General features: G+C 39.4%; 1 protein-coding gene across 4 annotated transcripts in view; it reads right to left on the reverse strand.

Moving 5' to 3' along the window:
- RBM25 (RNA binding motif protein 25) overlaps nt 1-21,396 on the reverse strand; it is a 33,043-nt gene extending 11,647 nt beyond the window's left edge. Inside the window, exons 1-9 of one of the 4 annotated variants that reach the window (XM_038137258.1) lie at nt 21,249-21,396; nt 14,472-14,592; nt 10,799-10,848; nt 9,137-9,307; nt 8,788-8,845; nt 7,454-7,614; nt 4,670-4,852; nt 2,396-2,449; nt 2,062-2,145 (exon numbers count right to left, since the gene is read on the reverse strand). In XM_038137258.1, coding sequence (XP_037993186.1) covers nt 2,062-2,145; nt 2,396-2,449; nt 4,670-4,852; nt 7,454-7,614; nt 8,788-8,845; nt 9,137-9,307; nt 10,799-10,848; nt 14,472-14,577 — 867 coding nt within the window. In that variant the 5' untranslated portion in view covers nt 14,578-14,592; nt 21,249-21,396. The other 3 variants (XM_038137259.1, XM_038137260.1, XM_038137261.1) reach the window with 3 other exon arrangements.
- Between the last annotated feature and the right edge of the window lie 2,222 nt (nt 21,397-23,618).

Consider the following 23,618-nt stretch of genomic DNA (forward strand, 5'->3'; position numbering starts at 1 on the left):
TGTCAACGTTTAAGAACAACTTACCTCAAATTTCATATACTTTTAAAGAAAGTTTACATACTGAAGTGGTTGATACTTACAGGTTATCTTAGATGTTCCAATAGAAATTTCTTTAGTTGAACTCCTGCTTTTTCACCACTCTCAAAAAATTTGTTTATGGTGAGATTTCTCAAGAGAGTGGGTTTCTTTCTTTTATTAAAAATATATTCACAGAAGTGTAAATACACACGCACAAGTTTTGGTATATTATAATCCTTTTCTTAAGTCCATTTCCTTAAAATCCAATTGAAAAAATAAACTGGTGTATTTTGTAATCAAAATCTGACCTCAGTCAACTTCTGTAAACCTAAATAAAAGGATCTGACAGGGTAATGGGATGGGAACAGTATCAGATAAACTGAAGTAATGAACAGAAATGAACAGGTAGAAGAATTATAAATCTTACCTTGAGCTCTCTTCAGACTCGTCCGTGCTGTAAATGGACGCCCCCTGCAATGCTGATACCCTGACAGTCTGTCGTTATTGTTTATAAACTCATACCAAAAACATGCAAAGGTTCACTGTGCTCACTAGCCCGCTGCTAAAGATTCAACAGCCCCTTTTAAACATATCCAATATACACAATGACTACTTCCAGTTGATTTTTGATGTTAAGAAGTCCAAAATAGCCCCCCAAAAATACAAATCAAGGGCAGTGAAACGCCCAACAGCTTCTGAAACAGTGAAGCTTGGCTTTTTGTTTGTTTTGTTTGCAATTTAAAAAAAGTATTACTCATTTGCATTTTAGTATCAGTGACAATTTGGGGCTTGGAATTGAACACAATTCTACTGAAGTTTCACCACTAACCAGTTTCACATTTAATTGCTGAGCTTCTTCAGTTGACTTTTTCTAGATTTTTTTCCCCCCAGGTTTCTATCTTGCAAAACTTTAGTCAAGAGAAAAACTGAAAACATGTACATACAATAACATGTAGTCACCTGTGTTCATATTGATATGGTTGCATGAAAACATGGTACCATCCCCAGTGACTGCATGTAGTAAAGCTGAACAACATGGGCACACTTCACCTTGCTGTATCTTCAACATTTTCTTTAATGTTGATGTGGGGGTATTTTGAAAGAAAAGTATGTGCTCAAAAGAGCAGCCTGTTGATACTACGTCCCTAGGCCAAGGACCACTCCAAACTTTTTGGGGAAAAATGAATACCAACTTTAAGCTAAACATTAAAATAAGAACATCACATGCATAGCTGTGCTCTCCGATCCACAAGTATCACTTTCCAAAGCAGAAACATTCACATTTGCACTAGCATTAGTGGAAACTTCTGTAAGTGGGGATCCTGGGGTGGGACTTGATGTGCACAAACATTTCCAAGCCAGTTACCCCTTTGCATATTTTTCTGAGGGGGCATCCATAAGTATAATAAAAAACAGAAACTCATACTTACATCCTATTCCATGTTACTTTCCAAGCTGTGAGTTTCATCTTGCATTAGTCACCATATGATCTCTATCATAATGGTGGGGGTCAATGAATAGATTAGCTTTATGGGAATTTACAGTTCTTCCATGCATCTAAAGTTTGGTAAGTCTGGTAACCACTGACCTAGTTTTAATCTTCCCCCACTCTTAACTTAGAACTACTAAAATAAAAGACTTTAATTTAATTCACGTTTCATCTCTTCAAAAATCTTGGATAATGTTACAAATCTACCTAGAGAAACACACTCATGTGTATGTCTTATACAGCAGCCCCGTTTAGCTTTCACTTACAAGTATCTTGACTTAATGTATGTGTAGCAACTTAAGCTGCCTTTATTCATGCTGAAGTGAGAAGACTGAAAAATACTCAGTAGCAATCAAAGCTTAGCATAAAGATGTCACGGGCCACTTTAACGTGGCAACTGTCTTTTTCTGACTTGTAAAGAACTACATGTATTTTAAACCTAACACAAACATAATTTTAAGTGATATTGCAATGTACTGCTAAATTTTATAATAGTGTTTTTTTGGATTTTGAAAAAGCCTAATTTGTATCAAGTGCAAAAACAAGAATACTACCTTGTGTGTGTCTCTGAATTTACTGATCTCTCTTGATATCAGGTCTCTTTTGTCTTCCTCCATTTCTATAGCATTTATATCCTCCTAAAAAACAAGGGGGACAGGAGTAAAAGCATTAACAGCCATCTGTACAGACATAGGAGAACAAGAGAAAAGCTGAAGGTTAGAAGTTTTCAACCAGTCTTGCAAGAGATAAATAAAGTCCTTCTGCAGTACCAAACCTGACAGTCTGATGTTAATGAGTGGAAAAAAAAAAAATCAGATGGACAAGAGTCACAAATCTGGCAACTAGCAGTAAACATAGTCATTGTCAAAGCCTACAATGTAAACGAACCTTGGTGATGAGTGGATAAGGTATCAGTGGGGCCACTGGAAATCTGCGGAAAATCTGCGGAAAAATCCACGGAGATTTTTTTTTTTAAAAATTGATTGCACACTACTCTGAAAAACAATGTTTTGTATGTTTGTACTACAAAGCAATATTGTATTGCTGTGATCTCATTTCTTTGATTCAATAGTTACAGAAGAACCTCGCTAATTCTCCCTTTGCTGAACTACTTAAAAACACATAGTGATGTCTCATGTTAGTAAGACTTCACTGAATTACAAGTGTACTACAGGATATTAGTACGCTATGGTAGCATCAGAAACAAGGCTAAGCTACACTTGCCAAAATAAATAAGTATATTTGCAGTGGGTATGTCTCGATCTTATTTACTCGCTAATTCGCAGAATTTGGTAGATTGCACCTGCTCTTTCTTATAGTTAGTGCGAATTAGCGAGGTTCCCCCGTGCTTGAAATTGAAAACCAGATTCCACTCACTCTCAGCTCCCCGCACACATTTTCAACTTCCCCACAGCAGTCATGCCTTCACCCAGAAGAACTAACAGCCTCTGCTGCTACCACCAGCGGGAGTCATCTCCACACCAAGCCCTTCAGGGGACAACAGCCCCAAAGCTGGTGAGTTTCCACACCCCCCCCCACCACCCCCACAATATATCTGCATCCATGTTCCCTTTCCCCCCCACCCTCAACAGTCTTTCTCTCCCCTCTCCTTTATGGACAAGAGAACAAGAAGCTAGTAGCATCTCTTCACTCCCACCTCTATCCACACAGGCCAAAGATGGCAACTTCCAAGTTTCTTGTCTTCCTTCCCAGTATGGGAAGGATGATGAGGTGCAATTTCAACCCACAAGTGCTGTGTATTTTAAAAGAGCCCATTTGGCTACTTGACTGGCTCAGATCAGTAAAGTTCTATACAACACAGAGCTAAGAGAATATCGCTCTGTCACAGGGACATACCCAGCACCCAGCTCTTCATGACTGCAAAGCTCTCTTACAATGTTTAACTACCTGGCATTATTCATGGCCATATATATGTATATTTACCCACAAGACAATACACATTGTAACAGTGCTTGTAACAAAAAAATACAGCTGATAGCATTAGACAGTGACTCATTCGCAAATTGTCATCAAAGAAAACATCTTCTCCCAAAGGGAGGGAGAAGAAAGAAAAACAAATTCTCAGCTCAGCACTTTTATACCTCAGGTTGGCCATGACTAAAAACACTGTGGGAAGACAGACTTGCTCCCTGAGGGAGATGTTTCTTGCACCACATTTAAACTCCACAAGCATTTGAAATAGCATCATTGCCTTGGAATAGGTACTTTGCAGAAGACTTAAGTGGGTAAAAATCTTGGTCAAACAATTTTCCAATCTCTTTCATCTCTTTCCAATTCTCTTTCATATAAGGTGCAGAATGGTAGGTGGGAAAGCCCATTTTCCCATGGTTAGAAACTTTGCTGGAAAAGCTAAGTCTGAGTTTGCTTATCCTTGTTCCCCCTTCTCCATTTTGTTTTAATCCATAAAAAGGTAATTCACAGAAGCAGGTCTAAACCAGAACATTCATTCCTGCTTAACATGGTTTTTTTCACATTGCACAAGATAGGAAAGCTGGCTGACCAAACCCAGCCAAATTGAGCCGTGTTTAAAAGTGATTTTGTAAGGCAGGAAGATTACGATGTGCCTTTCATCCCCAAAGGATCCCTTCAAGGACATACACAACTAATGAAGTGCTTCCACATATGGGTAGACAGCTGCAACCAGTTGGATCAAGGCACACTATGAGAATGCATTCTAGAAGCAGAGAGAAGTATTTTGTCAAAAACTACCAAATTCGTGGCATTACAATAGCACCCTGGCATCTTTCACTGGAAGTGGATGGTATGCAGGAACTCTTTACAGTTGTTTTTTAAGTTCTTATCTGAAAAACCCTATATGCACATACAGATTAAACTGCACTAAATTCAGTATTTCCACCTTCAGAGGGATGAAAGGTCGGTTCAGTCCTGCCCAGATTCAAACCTGTTGTTCCAAGAAGTTTATGTGCTTAAATCCCTAAACCACCCTGAAGGGATGGTGTCTATAACTGACTAGCTTTCAGCTCAAAAAAAAGAAAAAAGGAACTGCTGCTGACATCAATGCTTGTTGATTTGTTTTCTCATCAGAAGTTTAGGTTTAAAGTATTTGCACAAGGTTTGGCCATTATATAAAGGTGAGTTGAAGAAAAAAAAATCTGTTTTGTCCAAAATCAAAACACATACGTCCTCCTTCTTTTCCTTTTTCTTCTTCCTGGGGTGAGAGTCAGATTCCTGGGAAGGGGCATTGAGCTCGCTGGAATATTCTCGTATTAAGACTTCAATGGCCCCTTTAATTATCTGATCTCTTCTCTTTGTTTCCTCATCCAGTGCTTCATCATCATCATTTGTTGTCTCTGGTCTGGAGTTCTAAGGAAAAATGGCAAAGTAACAGGACTTAACAAATTGAGAGTAATAGCTGTTTTATCAGAAGTTCGCCTTTCAAAATAACATTCATGCCCCTACAGTATTTACTATAAAAAAGCAAAATCCCAAACAAACAAACAAACTTAAAAAAAACATACCAAAAAAACCAACCAAACAACTCACCACATGAAAACCAAACCACCTACAAATACAAGTAATTATCAATGGCATCATATTAGTCAGATCTTTTCACACTGGCAATATCACAGTTTATTGCAGTTTTATGGAATGGCTGCAGAGAGCAAATATACGATTGTATAATAAAGTAACATACTAAAATAGAACAGAAAAATTATGATTAAGGCAGTAGACAGGAAAAGAGAGAGCACCCACACGCTCCCAGAAAGGTAATCAGTGTAGTGCAGCTCTTGGTCAAAAGTTTTGCCTTTTATGTTCCAGAACTTCAAGTCACTTCAACAGCAGTTCCTCCAAGCCTTCTACTTAAATGCCATGCAATATGAATGCCTACCTAAAACTTCCAAGCTGCAACTTCAAATTGGAGAACTATATTAAAAAAACATCATTAGGGAAAACATTCCTTGCACAACAAACTATTTTAAAAATTATTGTTGATCAAGTACTTTGCAGTTCCTCATCTTTTTGCCCCTTTCAACCTTGTAGGTAGGAAAAGGAACACAAAAAAGTGCCTTTCCCTAAATATTACATGAAAGCATAGAAAGTTGATGTGCACACCAAGCAAGGTAGCCCACCTCTTGATCCCCTGAATCTTTTAGAAAAATGGAATCTCACCTGAGAATCCAGCTGGGTATCCCGTCAAACGATAGGTGGTGGGTGGAGTGAGGGGGAGGGAAGGGTCTGATGGAGCAGCAGCTAAGAATGAGGGGGAAGGGAGGATTCAGTTGGAGCTGAAGAAGCTGCCAGGCCAAGGAGAAGCAGGCTGAAAAGAGCTAGAAGGTGGTGACAGGGGTGCAATTGAAGAGATCCAGGGAGAAGTGATCAGGGAGAGCAGCTAATAAGATAAAGGTTTGCTTGGTGTGTCTCTGTACGGAATCGTGTTGTAGTTTATATGCAAGTTCAAAATATTCAAGAAAATATGAAACTTTCCGATCCAAGTGGCACCAGCACACCAACGATGGTATGAAGGGAATTGCAAGCAGTTTGATTACAACGCACTTCATCAATACTCAGCAATTCACAGCCTTTCTCTGCACCACCACAAAAAAGAGCAAAAAACCAGCCAAATCCAATAAAACCCAACAAAAACCATGGAGTTAATCTCACTCTACCATACAGTTCTCATACAGTTGCCTTCACCAAAGCCACAAACAGTACCTGCTGCTGTATTACCATCAATCCCCCCAGACTGACTGTAACTCACAGAAAAAAAAAAACTCGTGAGAGATGTACAAGAACTCCAGAAATACTTTAAGCTTGTTTGTAACATCAGCTGTGAAACACAGTATCACAGGTGATATCAACATGAAACAAGAAGTACAGAATGAAAGAGCAGTCCAATCAAGCCCTTACCTAGGCTAAGAGCTCATACAGTACTCCATTCAAACCTCACAAAGTCAGCACTCTGCTTTACTAAGCTATGAGAGTTCATCCCAAGCACAGGATATCCAGTCAAAAATATGTCAAGAACTTCAAGCCATCATTATGCCTCTACTTCTGGTTAGGTAAAATTAAATAAAAGTATCTGTGTTTCCACTATAGTTTACATACATTTAAGAAAAATTCCAAACTGAATTTTTAAAAATTTACTTGCTACAACATGATTAGAATTTTTAGTTTTCTAAACTAGAGCATCTTCTCACTTTGATTTTACAAAAAAAAATTGTTTTTAAGTGATATCTTAAAGCACACGCAAAACTTTAGGAGTTAGAGACCAAGGCCAACTTGATTGGGGTTGAAATACAGCAAAGGTTTCTTTCAGCAAAGAAACGGACACCGTTAACTTCAATGCAAACTTGTCCATTAAGTATCTTTGCATCTCAGTAAGAATTCCACATACCAAATATCCGCAATTATTCCAGAGCAGATCCTTAGCTGTAGAAAGGGATAGTACAAAAGCAATTTTCCCCTCTACTGAATGTCTGAGAGCAGCCCACTGCCTCTGTCTCTTCTACTGAATGATCTATTTCTTTCCTTTTCATTTATTTGTTCCAAAAGATCACCAGTGGAGGGGAAAGAAACCTCAATTCCCCTCAGACAGCAAATTTACAGATTGACAGAGTAACTTCTTCTAGGGTTTAAGCACTTTCAAGAGTTTCTAAACAAAAATGAAGCAACAGAATCAAAACATATAGCACCTATTACTACACTTCATAATGAATTACAGAATTGATTCTAGAAAAGTAGTTATAGTTTGCAGGTAAATTGAAACACTATGGAATTATGAGCTGACAATTCTCTGCCTTTCAACATATCTTCAGACTCACTAATGTGATTCTGGCAAAATCCTAAAATGAATAAAAGACACAGAAAGAAGTAGAAACTGAGACATGCTCACAATCTGATCTAGAAAGTAACATTACACTGACATGCTACTAAAAGAACACAAATCACACATTTTATACATACCCCATTAGATGCCTTTTTCTTTGCTTTCCATTCATCTAGCTGAGCCTTTGTCTTTGCATCAACTTTGACCAGCAGCTTCTTCTCTCCAATCTGGAGGTCATGGAGTAGTCTCAGTGCTCGTAGGGTAGAATCTGGCTCTTTGTACTCACAAAACCCAAAGGCTGAAATGGATGATTGAAATGAGAAGTAAACACATCAAAGCTCTTCAGGTAATTTACTTTGTTTAAAAATGTGTTTTAAGTTAACAGACTTGGAATACAGGTACTTGTTTTTAAAAAGCCAGGAGTACACATCATAAAAACTCAAAGTTCATTCACTGAACTCATCTTTGATACAATTAACAGTCCAATAAATAAGATGGAACCAGTACACATGTTGTAGATGTCCCATCCCTGGAAACTTCATGGTCAGGTTGGATGGGGCTCTGAGCAACCTGATTTAGCTGAAGATGTTCCTGCCCTTCAACGGGGGTTGGACTAGATGAACTTTAAAAAGGTCTTTTCCAACTCAAACTACTCTATGATTGTGTTTGTAAAGCTTTTGACGTATCTGTCTTAACTAAGAAACGCAGTCTATATAATGACATCTCAGATGGATTTGCAATTGTCTGATGACCAAGGGCATCAATCAACAGCTCATTGTTAAATTAGAGGGAAGGGTTTCAAACTTTCATAAATTTCAAACTAGGTTCTTCACAACAGTTACATAAAAGTGTTAAATGAGAAAAAGATTTTGACAGCAAAATAAAAAAGTGTGAGAAATAAAAAAGCTGAAGGAATTGAACTACACCCTTAAAAAGAAAAAAAAAAAAAACAAAAACACAAACCTAGCAAAAGACAAAAACACAGCAAAAAAATAGTAACCAAAATTGTTTCCTGCAGTCACTTTGGAAAGGTCACAAAAATTAAATCAGTTCAACTTAACAATAGGAAAGGTAAATTTTACATCAGGAAAACCTCCTTCATAGAGAAGAACAATACATATTATTGGAAGTGATTTGTAAAAGTGTTAGAATAGTATCTTCCTTTGAGGGCTAAGTCCAAACTGGCAAAGCTTTCTCAGGAATAGTCTATAAAATCATTCAGTCTCAGAAAAGAAAGGTAAGCAAACTAGGCTCCCAAGACATTTTTCCATTTAACCATTCTCAATTATAGCATTTTATTCTCAATTCCAGAAAATACTAGCCCTTTACTAGAAAGCATTTCGCAGCTATCATATTACAGCATCTTAAAATGTAAAATTTTTAAGAACAGCCATGTGTCACGATATTAAAATGCTGCCAGCTAATAAAAATAAGAGTATATCTAGAGATTTTGAAAATCATGAACAGTTACCTTGAAGTTTTCCAGATGCCCCTTGCACTCTCTTCCAACTCAAAACCAAACCACATTTCTGCAATTAAGAGAAGTATCATTAATTATTATATTCAAAACATTACAAAAATGTAACTTTTTGCAAAATATTATAAAATTAACACAGGGTAAACTCTACTAAAAATAAAATACGTCTATATTCACAGACATCTATAGTGTAAAAAAGTGGTACTCTCCATTATTGGATTCAGGCATAGTGGGCTGCTACTCCAGTGAGTGGGAATAGCTCTGTTTTAAGTTTAATACATTGCTTGTGGGTCCTTTATTCATCAGCCAGGGATGAAATTTAACAACAGTCCGCTGTACTTACTGCTAGAAGCTGCCGTATGAGCATGTCTGAGGCCTTCTCTGAAATGTTGCCTACAAAAACAGTAGTAGTGGGACCGCAGTTTTCATCATTTTCTTTGTTCTTTAAGCCAGGATGATCTTTTCTGACTCCCAAATGTTTTCCAACCATAGACACTGTGGTAGGAACTAACACCTATAAAGAGGAGGAGAAGTTGTAAAATGAAGCATTAGACTGGTTCGGTTTATTTTTAAATTGATAAGACATGAGACTTAGGGATGCACACTTATTTCAAATTTGAATTTTCATATGAACCTCAGTTAGGCTTATGGAGTAAGACACCAATAAGCAGTTCAGGCTTAAATACTTTCTACAACACACAAAAAGATGGCCATTTTCTGGCAAAGGAAGATAACAAAAGATAACCGAACACAGCCACTGGAGGTCCCAAGGTGAGCATACAGTAACATTAGGTATCATTTCTCCTACAAATAACAAGTTTGCAACATTTGAGTCACTGGAAGTTGAATTACCTTACCTAAATGTAAAAGTTGAATTACCTTAGCTAGTGTAAAAACCAAGCCATGAATAGAAAAGTAACTCTGGCTCCAAGGCTTCAATGGACACATGACAAATGATCTTAAAGCTTCCACACAGTGAATAAACACTACTGCTTTATGTAATAAACACAAAACGCAAAGCCTCTTTAGGTTAAGGAGCAAACATCTGTAAATTAACTGTACAAAGATAGGCAGGATCATCTGCTCCATTTTGCTACACTTCTTTCACCTAAGAATTAACAGTTCTTATGCATAGTCTCTCTTCTCAGATCACCTTTCTAGAAGTGTCACTTAGTAAAAGTTATTCTAATCACAAAATTGAGTCATCAATTTGTTTCAGTATCTCTGTCCTGAACAAACCGGTTACCATGAACATACCCTTCAGTAGGAGATAACACAAGCTATCCAAAAATTCTGTATTTTGGGGAGATTTCACTTCCGCAAAACCACACCAATGGGAACTCACCTTGAAGTCAAGAAGTAATGTTTATATTTTAAAGCGCATTTTTCCACCCAAAACCCATAAACCTCCCCTCCAACTTGAAATTTGTAAGACAGACAAAGAAATCTTTCATTTGTTTTTCCTCAGATAAATATTACATGCAACTATTTCCTTTCCCATGGAGAAGCAAAGAGCAACATGGAGACAGCAAGCTTATCTTTAAGACTGTCAAATCACATGTTTTTGGACAACCTAGCAGTGCTGCGTGATGGCCTTATAAACCTGGATGAGGTAACGCCTCCAGGGTACTATGTCAGGGCTACGAACTCCAGAGTAAGAGACCTGGAATCTCCCTGATCTAACTGTACTGCACAGGAAGAGCACACATGATCCAAAGACAAAGCCTTTCACTCTATTGTGTTTACTGTATTTGAGAGAAGTATGTCTTCTCGCAAGAACAATAACTGCTTCACCTCTGCAGCTGGTGGCTCCAGACATTACGTCAAACTTTGTCTAGGTGAGGAATTAGCATAACATTTGCATTATAGCTGCATTTGAAATTAAGCATCTTCTTTCATAGTAGAATTCTGACAGAATAGAGCAAAACAAAACCACTGTTGACATATACTAAGTTTTACTCTCAATTTTATTTGGCTATAATCTCATCCCTCCTGTAATACTTACAGTTGGAGCAGGAGCCATGATGCCCATTGGTACAGGAATCATAGGGGTCCCTGAAAAAGACAATACATTAATATTAGTCTGCCCCGTTGAGAACAGATGAATATAAGTGGAATCATTACAGACATGATTTTCAAACATTTTGGTCAAATAAGAATTTCACAGTACTGATTACCAGTAATTCCTCAAGCATTCCAAGGAAATAGATATACCATAGGCATCCTGGTCACTTTTTGGTATTACTATTTCAACTTTGTCACACACAAATCTATTTTCAGAGCATATTCAAGCCACAATATTGTTCTAGAAGACAGTGGGGTAATAAACAAGGCAGGGAATTCCTGAGAGCAAAGGCAGCTGATGCCCTACAGATGATCGCATTCCCAGCTTACACAATTCTGACAGCACAATGGTTTTTGCACATGGCTTTAGGGATGAGGTCCTGTAGAGAATGGAATCAGGCTTCATGCCACTATTTATGGAATAGCTTAATAAAGGCAGCATAAAAAACTACTGAGAAGCTGCTGAATACTTCACTTGGCAGTCTCTCTCTCTCCTATCAACACCTAATTTAGAACAATTCAGAATTTTAATAATATTCATTAGTTAATACTAAATAATTTAAATTAATATTTAATCAGATTAAACCATGCAATACCTCTTTAACACTACCTAATTCACTGGCAGCTTTAAACACTTTCATGAGCCAATATTTGATCATAAGAAAGGCTCTTTATCTTTACATGCCAGCTGCTAGAGGTTAACTATATTAAGTGAATGGATTTCATCAAAACTACTTGTTTGTCAGCAGACACATTGAGACTTGAGAACAGCGAGGTCAATCTCATGTTCTTCACAGGAATCCTACATCTCTCTTGTTTGTTTTTTTTTTTCATTCTGCAGACTTCCATTGTTTTTCCCCTCTCAATCCTTCCCTTACTGTTGTATTCAGAAAATCCTAAACAAACTTCTGCAACCTACTGCCCCTGGACTTGTTCCCCCACTTTCTCCAGTGTTTAGTCTTAAAACACTTCTCTCCTCAGACATCCTTTCCAGTTTTTTCCTCATCCACTCTGGTTTTGCTTTATGTTTTTGTTTTCTCCAGCTCACAATTCTCTTCCTCAGTCCCTTCATATTAAGGTCATACTACCTCTTATTCCTCCAAATCATTTAGACAATCAAAACTATATTGCTCTCCCATGTTCTCTGTTTTAATACAGCACAGCATCTCACAGGCTGTAGCAACTACTCCCAAGCAAGACTGGTTGTGCAGCCCTATAATTAATATCATTATTACAATGGCTTTTAAAGTTACAGCTCAGCAAACACACTTGTGTTATCACTGATATGAAACTATCTGCCCAATGTTCAGCAGAAGCCACAAAAATCCACTGAAGTACTGGCCATCGTCAGGAAACAAAGGCATCATTTAGCTGCTACACAAAAGCTTGGTGCACCTACAGTTTTGACTAAGGCCTACAGACCTGGTCTCTGCAACCCAAGGCTGCCCAGCCTCACAGAACAACACCTACATGACTTCACTGGTGAAGCAGCTGCTTTACGAGGAAAAGCTGCACACTCTGAGACTCTTCAAGTGTGGAGGTTTGCAAGGCATGGACCGTGGCTGAGGTGTACAGAACCACTAAACTCAACTCACCCAACTCTGACATAAGAACTGGGGCAGGAGGGAGACACTGAGTAGGCAGTGAGTTTAAAGACAGACTTAAGAGTAAGAGAGTAGCACTTTTCACTGCACCTAATGAACTTTTCAAATTTGGTTTAAGAGGTGACAGAGATAACCAGAGTAAAAATTTCAAAATGTTCATAAATGACAGGCCCAGAAAAAGACAAAGAACAACCAGAAGATCATACTCTAAGATCCCCAACACTACCAGTGTATGAAGCAACAGACTCAGATAGGGATACATGCCCACCCTAAATACTGCCTTCTGGTCCCACTGCCCAGACAATGCATCAGCCTATATGGACTGCAGGTCTGACCTACTATAGCATTTCTGACATGCAAAATGGGGCTCTTTACACCTTAATGTCTTCAGAGATTTATGAGAATCATCTCCTTATCAAATCTTCCACGCTCATATTGGGAAATGCTAGAACTTCCTGTTTTTAGCAACTGCATTTTTACGCAAAGCAAATCACCTTTCCTAACTTCATTATTATGCAAGCAAACTACTCCAGCTGAAATTCTTCAAAAAAATTACAGGCTGAGGTAACTAGGACAAGAATTTTTGACCAAACAGCTAGCTAAAGATAATATTGTAAGTCACTAAAATTGTGATCTTACATGTGGACTAAAGTCAGAGCAGATTGCATAAAATCTCTGTGGCATTTTCAGCTCTGATGTGCTTATACTAAGAAGTGAGATCCATATCCTCTACAAGTCAAAATATGTTGTCTGCACAGGCAAGCAAATCATGTTTCTCTTATGCACACAAAAGTTTTATTCTCACCTAATACCAGTCTTCTCCACTCTACATACCATTCAGATTCCTAATACTAAAATGAGACTATTTAAACACAAGAGAACAAAAAGATCTTTGTCACACATGCTAAAAAGCAAAATATTCAGAGCCAAAAATTATAACAGGCATTTTAAAATATATTTCAGAAAAAAAATTTCAAGTATCTGGTGTTTCATACACTAGTATACACAAACTGATGATAGGAAAAGTAAGAGGTATGATTTTAAAATTCAATCTGAATTTTTTGATGGCAGGAAGCTACCTAAGCAAGAACTCTGCCTTTATCAGAAAATAGGTAACATCTCATGGTTCTCAAGAAAAATGTTTAGAAAAATTAATGCAAGTAAAAATTAGCCTGATAAATGATGTGCAGAAATATTTTTGTAGTTCCATCATCTGTTTTTTGATTGCCTCCATCACCTATAAAACACTCCTGTACAACACAGTTTAAGACACTATAGACAGGAGTTTATTTTCTGCAGCTCTTGAGATGAATTCTGAGGAGGTAATTCTCTGATGTTTTCCCCTCTCCCACTTGCTCCATGGTTTCCTACCTTGAATCATCATTATGTATACTCACAATGTACAGAAAGCAAGCTGTTCCAGACCAATAAGTTAAAATCTCAACTCAAAAAACAGAGGCTGATCTTACAGATGAGCAAAGGAAAAAGGGTAAGAAAAATTTTGGGAAGATCAGAAGAAATGATAACGCTAACTGTAAATTTGAAAGATGTTTGGAGGAATGAATATAAGAAGGAAAATAAAAGAAAGTGAGACATTAAAATGGAGAAAAACAACAAGTTGAACCTTCTCTGAAAGTTACTCCTCTATTTTCACATTACACGTACTCAGTGTACCCAAGAGTTTCCAAAGGCTATTACGATGGATTACTGTCAAAACAGTGGTTTTGGAACACCTAATATAAACAGAAATCAGCTTCAACTTCAGTCTTGAATAAAGGGTCAAGGAAGTCCAGTATTTCATTTCTGGTCAAAAGTAAACAATTTTTGGAAGACCAAAAGGAGCTTGCTCACATGACATGATCTGTGGGGAAACTAGAAACTCAACTCCAATGTACACAAACCAGAGTCACCAAGATATATTATTTACAAAAGTTACTGGCTTTTAAAGGAATTCAGAACAATATAAAGAAATTAAATTCTACAATACTTCCATATATTAATATATCTTACCAGGAGGTACAGGTGGAGGAAAACCAGGAAACTGTGGAGGTGGGATCCCAGGGGGAAGCGTTGGGATTCCCATAGGAGGGCGATTCAAATGAGGTGGAAAAGACATTCTTGCAGTCACAAGCTGTAAAAATGACAAAAAGAAAACTGGCACTAGTCAGTTCCCAAACGTGAATTACAAAAGCAGTGAAGTGGTAAATGTCCATAATTATTTAAAAAATTTTTATGGACATTCAACTACAAAATAAACAAAATAAAACATTTTTTCTTTCCCCCAGCTGTTCATTATGTTAGAGATATAATAGAAGTCTTTTTTCTCAATTAAAAACAGCACTTCTAAGGAAGTGTTTCAGAATGAAGTGAAAAACAAAGCTATATCTGACTCCTCATACCAATAAAGAGCATTTAACAGATTGTATAGTTTCTTTAAAATAAAGCTATCTTTGCAGTACTAGAAAGCAAAACTGATCTTTTAGCACATTTTCAATAAAGCAAGTAGTTCTGTTGTACAAGACATGATCACACACAATACAACTGTAGAACAAGACACCAGAAAGAAGTGGGACATTTGTAATGCTCAGCACTAATGGGAGTTGTATTTGAGATGACTTTGGGGAGATTCTCAAATCCCAGCAGAGAATGAGTTAAAAGCTTGAAAGAGGGTTCTGTGATCTATTTTTAACTTCCCAGTCCACCAGTCTCCTAGAGCACAACTTGGACATTAGCCCATGAGCTGAGGGTCAACATGCTCCCATAGAGAGTAAAGATCATTTCAAACACCATTTTCTATTCAGATTATTATTTTACATGCACATTACTGATGCCGAAACAGAGACCATCCAGTCATAAAACACTCACGATCACCCTTAATACAACTAAGGCATGCATTCTTGCTTCCAGTATTGTTTCAGTAACCTTACACAGTCAAGTCCTCATGGAAGGCTGGCCCTCAGTTCTAAAAAAACTAAAACTGGTCACAATATTACTGCATATACCTACATTCACACTGCAGTGAGGAAGCACTGGAGAAGTTCACAGACAGTGGATCATGTGGAAATGAATCATGAAGACACAGTATCACAAGTGACAAGAACCCAGTAAACTGTCGGCAGAAACGTTTGCGTTTCTCATTGGACTCTACAGACTGCCCTGCAACCTACGGTGACAGATCTGCACTGCAACTGCTTTCCAAACAGGCAACCATGAGTCAAAACAGAAAGGCTGTCTGGAGAAACAAATTATGGTCAGCAAAATTCTGATACATACAACAGAACTGTAGATTATAACATGCTTTCTTCGAGCCAGGAACACAATGGCACTGAACACACAGGGAATGGAAAACCAGCTTTACTGGAGACAGATGTACCTTCCAGACTTGTTCAAGAGCAAGCCATTAGTCTTCAATATTAGAAGTAAAAGACAGTATCAGTACTCTACCATAATAGCAGGTACATCTGAAAAATGTAAAAAATTCTAATAACAAAACCACAGAAAAACTTTATTCCCTCAGATTGTGGAAACAACTATAAGAGACAAACACATATAGCAGACTGGAGAGGATGAAAGAGAAACCCAGATGTATTTGGTGATACCTTCTAATACCAGAACTTACTTGTTCTGGTCTAAGAACACATATATAACCCTATCACATAATTCATCCAAGGAAACATTTACACCTACATCAATTACACGAGGTATGTGGCATTGACCCCTAAGAGCATTTATCAATATATCACCAAGCAAAACAATGAACTCTCCTGTGACACAAGGTCTAAGATGGCAGAAGAAATAAGAGAGCAAATGCCAACATTTTTCCAACAGTTCAATAAAGCTTTTATGTGATCTAATAAACATAAAATGTCCCCTCCCTTTTAGAATCCATATGCCTGAGAACACATTTCCTTTCTACAATTCCTGAATTTTTAAAACTGTATAGGCAAAGAAAAGCAGCAAATATGTATGCCATTTTATTTTTTAAAAAGTTGCTTATTGTCTCCTCAGACTACATGTACATCAGCTGACATTCATCTGGAATCTGGAACTTGTACGGTACGGAAGGGAACAGAACTCCCTTATCAGCCTTGGTATCATTACTTGAAACTTTCACACACACACACACACACACAAAAAAAACCCAACAGAAAATCCACAAAATTAAGATCTTTAAGGCTCCCAGTTCTTATCTACACTTCAAGCTGATAAACAACTGGATAAAATTCAAAGCTGTTTTGGGGCAGATGGTATAAACAATAAGCTACTGGGTCTGAAATGGTTCTAAACAGGCTACAACAGAGTTGCACCATCAGAGGTCCACACGATGTTAATGTGTGGTCTGTAAAACATATAACTGGGGAAGTAATTTTCCAGGCTGTCTGTAGATGCAATCCCTTCTCTCGCTCTGATAAGCACTTTATCTGAGCCATCATTTTGGAGATGCCAACAAAAAAGCCTGGGGACTAAGAAGCGCATCAGTTCTTTGAATTAAAAGATGCTGAAACATACCATACCATTTAAGTGGATCTTAAATATGCACAGAGAAGGAACTGTGTGGTTGGTTTTTTTTTTTTTTTCATAATGTAAATTAAAAAACCAAAGATTTAGCAGTCAACGAAGTTACTGTTGCTGCGTAAAAGGAGAAAGGCAGTAAGAAGAGAACAAACTCAGTCTTTCAATCTTTTGGGCAGACGATGTGGAACACACTGTTACACACAGGGCTACAACATGTTGCACACAGGGCTTCAACAGCCAATTTCAAAGCACTTCCTTCTTTCTATCCCCACCCCCCCTATCTGTACAATTATTTTCACAGCAGCTAGAAAGCTGCTCTGTCACTGACTTAAATTAATTCTTACATGGACCAATCCTAGCAACTCTTACTGCCTGTGGCATTTAAGATCAAAACTAGAACTAAGTAAAGCCTTGGTTTCCTCACTACTCTGTGCAACTGCTAATGTGAAAGCAGCAGAGAGAACAGTTTAATTCTGTTTCTGTTATGAAAGCTGCGAGGATTGAGATATCAGGAGTGAAACTGCTCACTGGAGAAGTGAGAGGGACGAGGGAGGAAGATGCATCCAAGATGCTACAATGAAGGGAACTGCACAACACATTCTTCTCTGTCAGGAGCTAGAGAACACACGAAAAACGCAGATCCTCTTTCAACATTCAGAGGGGCTCTGCATCAAATTTCTAAGCAACTACAAATCAAAGGTTAGGTATGAAAATTTAGGAGATGCTAAGCTGGATCTATGTCAAATACACTTGCAGACATCTCAGGAACAGCACCTTGAACTTCTCTGCAGACTATCCTCCTATCCTGCCAGTACAGTTCAGTGATCAATTTCTGATACATTTACTGTGATCTCAGGAATGTACATGGTGATCTTCCAACTTCCCCAATTTATTCAAATGTCTAAGTAAGAAACTAAGAAGTCCTGACATACTTTTAAAACCACAGCTGACATATGGAAGTATTGCCTCTAGTGAAACTGAATGTAAGCAGCATTCTTGACAGCTGCAGTTTAACTAGCAGCTCTCTAAGCAAGAGTTTAACTTGTATGAATGTTACAGTGATCACAAAAATACAGGAGAAAGAAAAGCAGTGATCAACTGGCCTGATAACACTCAAAATACTGAAATAACGACATGTTTACCTCCCAAAATGATGGATTTATGTCAGGTCTCAGACTCAAAGTGCAGTCAGTTTAGGCTGTGTCTGTGCCAGCAAGCAATACAATAGGAACGAGTCTGTTAAACAAAACGAATGGGAGTTAAGACTCTAATGTCTACACTATGTGTTTTGGGGAGGCCCACTCCACTAAAACAAATGCCAGTTTGTAGGTACGAGTGTATTTTTGAATATATTTTCATCCAAAAGGAATCCAGCTTATCCACTGGAATAGCACAAACCAATATGAAATAAACTTCCTAAGTGATGATGACTGTGAGACTTCCTTCAAGAGCACACCCTTGATCCAAGCGAACACAGTAACATAGGCAAACATTTTATTAGCCTTGGGCCATTTCCCTAAGCTGCAGATTAATTATATAATGGATGGCAAAACACCTAAGCTTACTCTATGCAGACCCAGCTCAAAACCAGCCTGAGCTACTAAGGCAAGTACCACATAAACACAGCTATAATATTCCAGGTTCAACTTTGGCCCAGAAGGCATTCAGCCGCTTTCTACACTGCACTTCTGACTTAAGTCCTGGTGGAACCAAGCAACATGCAGAGCAATCTGCACCAATCTCCTGAAACTTGGAGAGAGTACAGGGATATATCCATAGGTTCTAAGGTTCGGTAAAATCCATTGAGACTGGTTAATTCTGTCATGGTGAGATCCCTGCTGGGATGGAGCTCTGTCTACTAGGAGCATGCTGGCTCTGATCTACAACTGAGCAAACGCAGAGAGCTCGCCTTAGGGCTGGAATCAAGTGTCTGAGTCCACACAGAGCTCAAAACTACTATGAAACAAGGGTCACCATCACCCAGACACTGCTGCCCTGTTCTTCCTTATCATCTCTGACTCCTGGAAGTCCCAATAAGAGGGGACTGAGATTGTACTGGTCTGGCTGCACTGTTAATGCAGTAATCTCTTTTTAAATCATAGTATTCTTTTAACCTTCTGTTTTACTGACCCCATTTCTTTTTAATAGGGGTGAAGGGATATGCCATAAGCAGAAAGTAAACTCAATAAAAATTGCTGGTAACGAATGTATTTTAAATTGACAATTCCATCATCTATTCAGGGCAGCGTCATAATTTACCAGTGTTACAGGATTAATATTAGTATCTCTGTTTACACATCAGAAATTTCATTTAGAAATTTGCAAAACATCTTTACCCATTTCAAAGCACTGAAGTTCCCCAAGAAGCAACCAGCTGCAATACTTACTACTGCTACACCAAACAAAGTTAAAACTGTCTGCAAAACCCCTCAACTCTTAATGCACAAACGAACTGCACGTGCTTTAGGAATACATACATGAGGTGTCATAGCAACAGTGACAGTATGGCTGATCTAGTTTAATTTTATCTGATTTTAACTTCCTTTCAATATTTTCCCAAAATATTTCTTCAGCACCACAAAAAGTCTGTGCCCTTAGTCTAGAATAAGTTGCACATAACAGCAGTGCAGGCTGAAGAAAACACATGCAACAAACCCATCTGTAAAGTCTGTACTATCACACACGCTTGTGTGGTCTCCACACGACGGGTGGATATTTAAGCCATTCCGTTATAAAAACAACCTCCTAGTCTGTCACCCAACAAAGGTGCTGCTTGTATTATTACTTGTCGTCAAAAAAAGCTCCCTAAAAGAAAAATCTTCTATTCCAAGCCAACTGGTTTCTCAGTGAAAATGACCACTTTCTCAGACCCCTACAGTTTTCTCCAAAATTGCTGCAAGCAAAGCAAGATTTAAATGTTAAACACAACAGACATGGGGAGAGATAAAATATATTACAGATTTCCTAAGCTAAGAACAAAAATACTAGTATTTGCTCTAACTTGTTTTTCAGAGGTGATCTAGAAAGAGTTTAGTAATTGCTGTGGGATAGGTGCATCCCACACTGTTATTAAGAAGCAACACAAAAAGCAATGTGTTTAACCCAACCAAAGCCTCAGTCCAAAAGCCCTTTAAGTAGGGGTCCATTAGGTAAGTCATCAGAACTTTAAGATACTTGATTTAATTCCTAATTCTGCGCCTCTGCACCCATATAAAGCCCTGGTTAGTGAAGTAAGCGATTTTTCATTTTAACTTGGCTACTGACTCTTCCCAAAACATAAACGTGGCTGTGGCATTACAACACTTACATGAATGAGCACTCAGAGGAAGAGAAACAAGCAAACACAAAGCACTCTGATCAATGCCACTCCTTCCCAGGGAAAGTAAGAAACTCTGCTATTCTTCCTTTTAATTCGTTCTGAACTCACCCCATAAATGCTGATGCAATACCTGAAGTAATGCTTTCCTGCCCCACACAAAAGAAGGACTAAAATTCAGCGTGTGTGTGTATTTTAGTCTGAATGGGCTAAGAAATACAAAACTTTTGAGAGCTAACTTTCTCTAAGACTATTAACGATCTAAAAAAAAGAAACAACAAAACCATTAGATGTGTTCAGGACATTTCCTGTGTTGAAACAAAAATCTCTCCTTCATGCAGACAAAGATCTTTTTTTTCGACGGAAAAAGACATCATGAGAAAAACATGCCGTGTGCACATCACAACGGCTTCTGACACGGATGAATCACTCTTGATTATTTCACGCGCGACCTGCTAGCACGTGTTCTAAGATGACCACGCCAATCCACACTAAGGACAATAACTTCCTTGTCGCAATATATCGCGTTTCCTAGAATGATCGTTTTCCCCGACGTGTAAAAAATCCTACCCACAGTCCAAGGCGGCCGGGCTCGGGGAGCAGCGTCGGGCGCCAGCAAAGCTCCGCGCAGGTCCTCGTCCCGGGCGTGCGACGGGCTCCCCTCGCCTCCCGCGGCGCCGCTCCCGAACCTCCCGCCGGGGCCGGCGGAATGGACTCCCGCGCGTCCCAGCGGGAAAGGAAGCGAACGGCCCTCGCGAGCACCGCCCCGAGGCCGCTCGCTCGCCCGTTCCACGCCCCGTCCAGGCCCGAGCCGCCTCGCCAGCGTGCGCCCGCCGCGGCCCAGCGACCTCGGCCCGGTCCCGGCCGCGCCTCCGCCCAGCGGGCGGCCGAGGCACCACCGCCGCGAGCCCTCCCTCCCTGCTTCCCTCTTCCCCCCGCAGCCCCTCGGTTCTCACCCTCGGCTGCGGAGCGGGGCGGGGATGGCGCGGGGGAGGCGCTGGGCCGGCTGAGGCCCCGCTAGGCCGCGAACACACCGCGCCGAGCCGCTGCCGCCGCGCCGCGCGGGGTCATGTGACCCGCCTCTTCCGCCAGCGGCCCGGCGTGCACCGCGGCCCACCATAGAGCGGCGGCGGGCAGAAGGGCCGGGAGCCACGGGGCATGCGCGCCGCCGCCATCTTTGGCGCGGGGGCGGCGCGGGGCCGTGACCCCGCTCGGAGCTCCGCCATGTCGGGGCCAAGTGCCGCCGGTCGGGCCTAGGGCGGGCTGGAAGCCCCGGCAAGCCTCCGGCTGTGGGTGGCACGGAGCCTTGCCCGTCTGTCATTCGTCATGGCCACCTCAGCCAGGCACTCAGGCCAGGCTGAGCTGCGACCCGCCCGTGACGGTGGTCCGGACGGGCTGTACCGCAGGCAGAGAATCCCCTCCCGCATTGTTTGGGTGCAGCCCGGCATACAGCTGGTTTTCACGGAAGGTTCTGTGTGCTGTAAAAGACTTAAGGATTTACACTGCAAAAAGAGCGAGAACTAGTGTCTTAGGCAGCTGTATGCTCATCGAAAGGTTGTCACTGTGCTGTTGGGCCTAGCCATGGTCTATAACTGGTAGCTTCTCTGACTTCCTCTCAGCATTTAGACTGCATTGAGAGACAATTTTCAACATGACATGCGAGAGTAATTGCTGTAGTTACGCCACTGGTGGCAAGGAGTTGCAAGTGGAAAGAGGAAGTGACTATGAATGAGAGGAACGTGCTCTTACAGATTATTATGAAGTAGACCACAAAATGAACACATGCGTAAATCTATTTAAAAAATGTTGGACTAGCTAAGGAACAAAATGTGTTGTATGTTCCACTGTTTAAAGAAAAGTGCTCAAAAGACAAGAGTCCAATGACAAAATCTCCACCTGTAGAATGACTTCTTCAGTATAAAGCAGATTAAAACGATCTGGCTGATGTCATACGTGCTACTGAACAGCCAACAACTGCATTGGAACGAAGGTCCTGTTCATCACCTTGCTTTACATGATATGTTAGGGTAAATATTTTAGCAATAAGAAATTTAGGAAATACTTCAATTTTGAATGTTATTTTTTTTTCCCACCAGAAACAGCATTTTTACTTTCTATTCATTAATGCTTATTCTAAAGAGCTGGCATATCTCCCTCAAACTAATACAAATTGAGTAACTACAATACTGACTACTGTTAATATTTAAAATAATTTATAAGCATACCTAAGAAAACCAAGGAAAAGAGAAAGGGCATTACAAAAATTTTCAGAATCTTCTCTGTGTTGTTGTCTCAGACAACAACAGCTCAGTTTAAAAAAGAAATGTGAATCCCAGACTGATTTGTACTGCTGTAATAAGTTTTTATTTACAGGAAACATTGCAAAGGCTTTGCTCATGTAGACATGAATCAGTTTTTTAGCCAAAGAAATAGGGTATTTTGCATTTATTCTTCTTACACAAATCAGCTGTAGCCTTCTGTATCCTTCTTAATCAAGGAAGAATAGCAGCAGAAGCATCCAGTAAATGTAGCTACTTTCCTGTCTTTACTCCTTTTGCTATGGGATTCTAGAATTACCCACCCCTAGTGCCTGTATTCTCTTCCTGCCTTTCAGTTAAGCAAGTGAGATCCTTTTTCCAGATACTGATCACAGCTCACTTTCTTCAGTTCCCACTGCTAACTCCAGGATTTCGTGCTCAAGCCAATAATGAAGATTGCAGTACATGGCTTTTAATATTAAGGTCAAAATCAAGAGGTGCTCCTTTTGTCTGCCAATTGTCTTGTGTTTCAAGCATGAGAAATCATCCCAAAAATGTTAGGCAGCACCTCAGGCTGCAGGGGTCACATTGTTTCTAGACTATGCATTCTAAACATTTTATATGCATTTTTTTCTTCCCTTCCTCATATCCTTTAATTGCTCCCTCTGTCACTTTACCAGTCTAAACAGAGGCACTTAGAGGAAGATCCCTTAGATGCCAGACTCATTGATCTCATTCCTTGACTCCTCTGAATAAAAGCACTGTGAGATTTAAAAGTTTTTACCTCATATGTATTAGTTATATTCATTATTCAGGATTTTTTCAGTCTGAAGACATTTAGTTCACCAAAACTTTATTCTTACAGATGTCAGTCTGTCTTGTCAACCTCTTAAATTAATCTTTTATGCAAAATACCAAGTGAAAATACATTATTGTAACAGCATGAAAGAGAACAGGGAAGAGAGTTAATGTCTTCAGTCATTCATCATCACTAAGCTGCATAAAAGAAATAATTAAATCATGTATATGCCTACACAGACATATATATATATATAGTACAGTCTAGTG

This window comes from Motacilla alba, chromosome 5 (genome assembly GCF_015832195.1).
Source record: "Motacilla alba alba isolate MOTALB_02 chromosome 5, Motacilla_alba_V1.0_pri, whole genome shotgun sequence".
Lineage (NCBI taxonomy): Eukaryota > Metazoa > Chordata > Aves > Passeriformes > Motacillidae > Motacilla > Motacilla alba.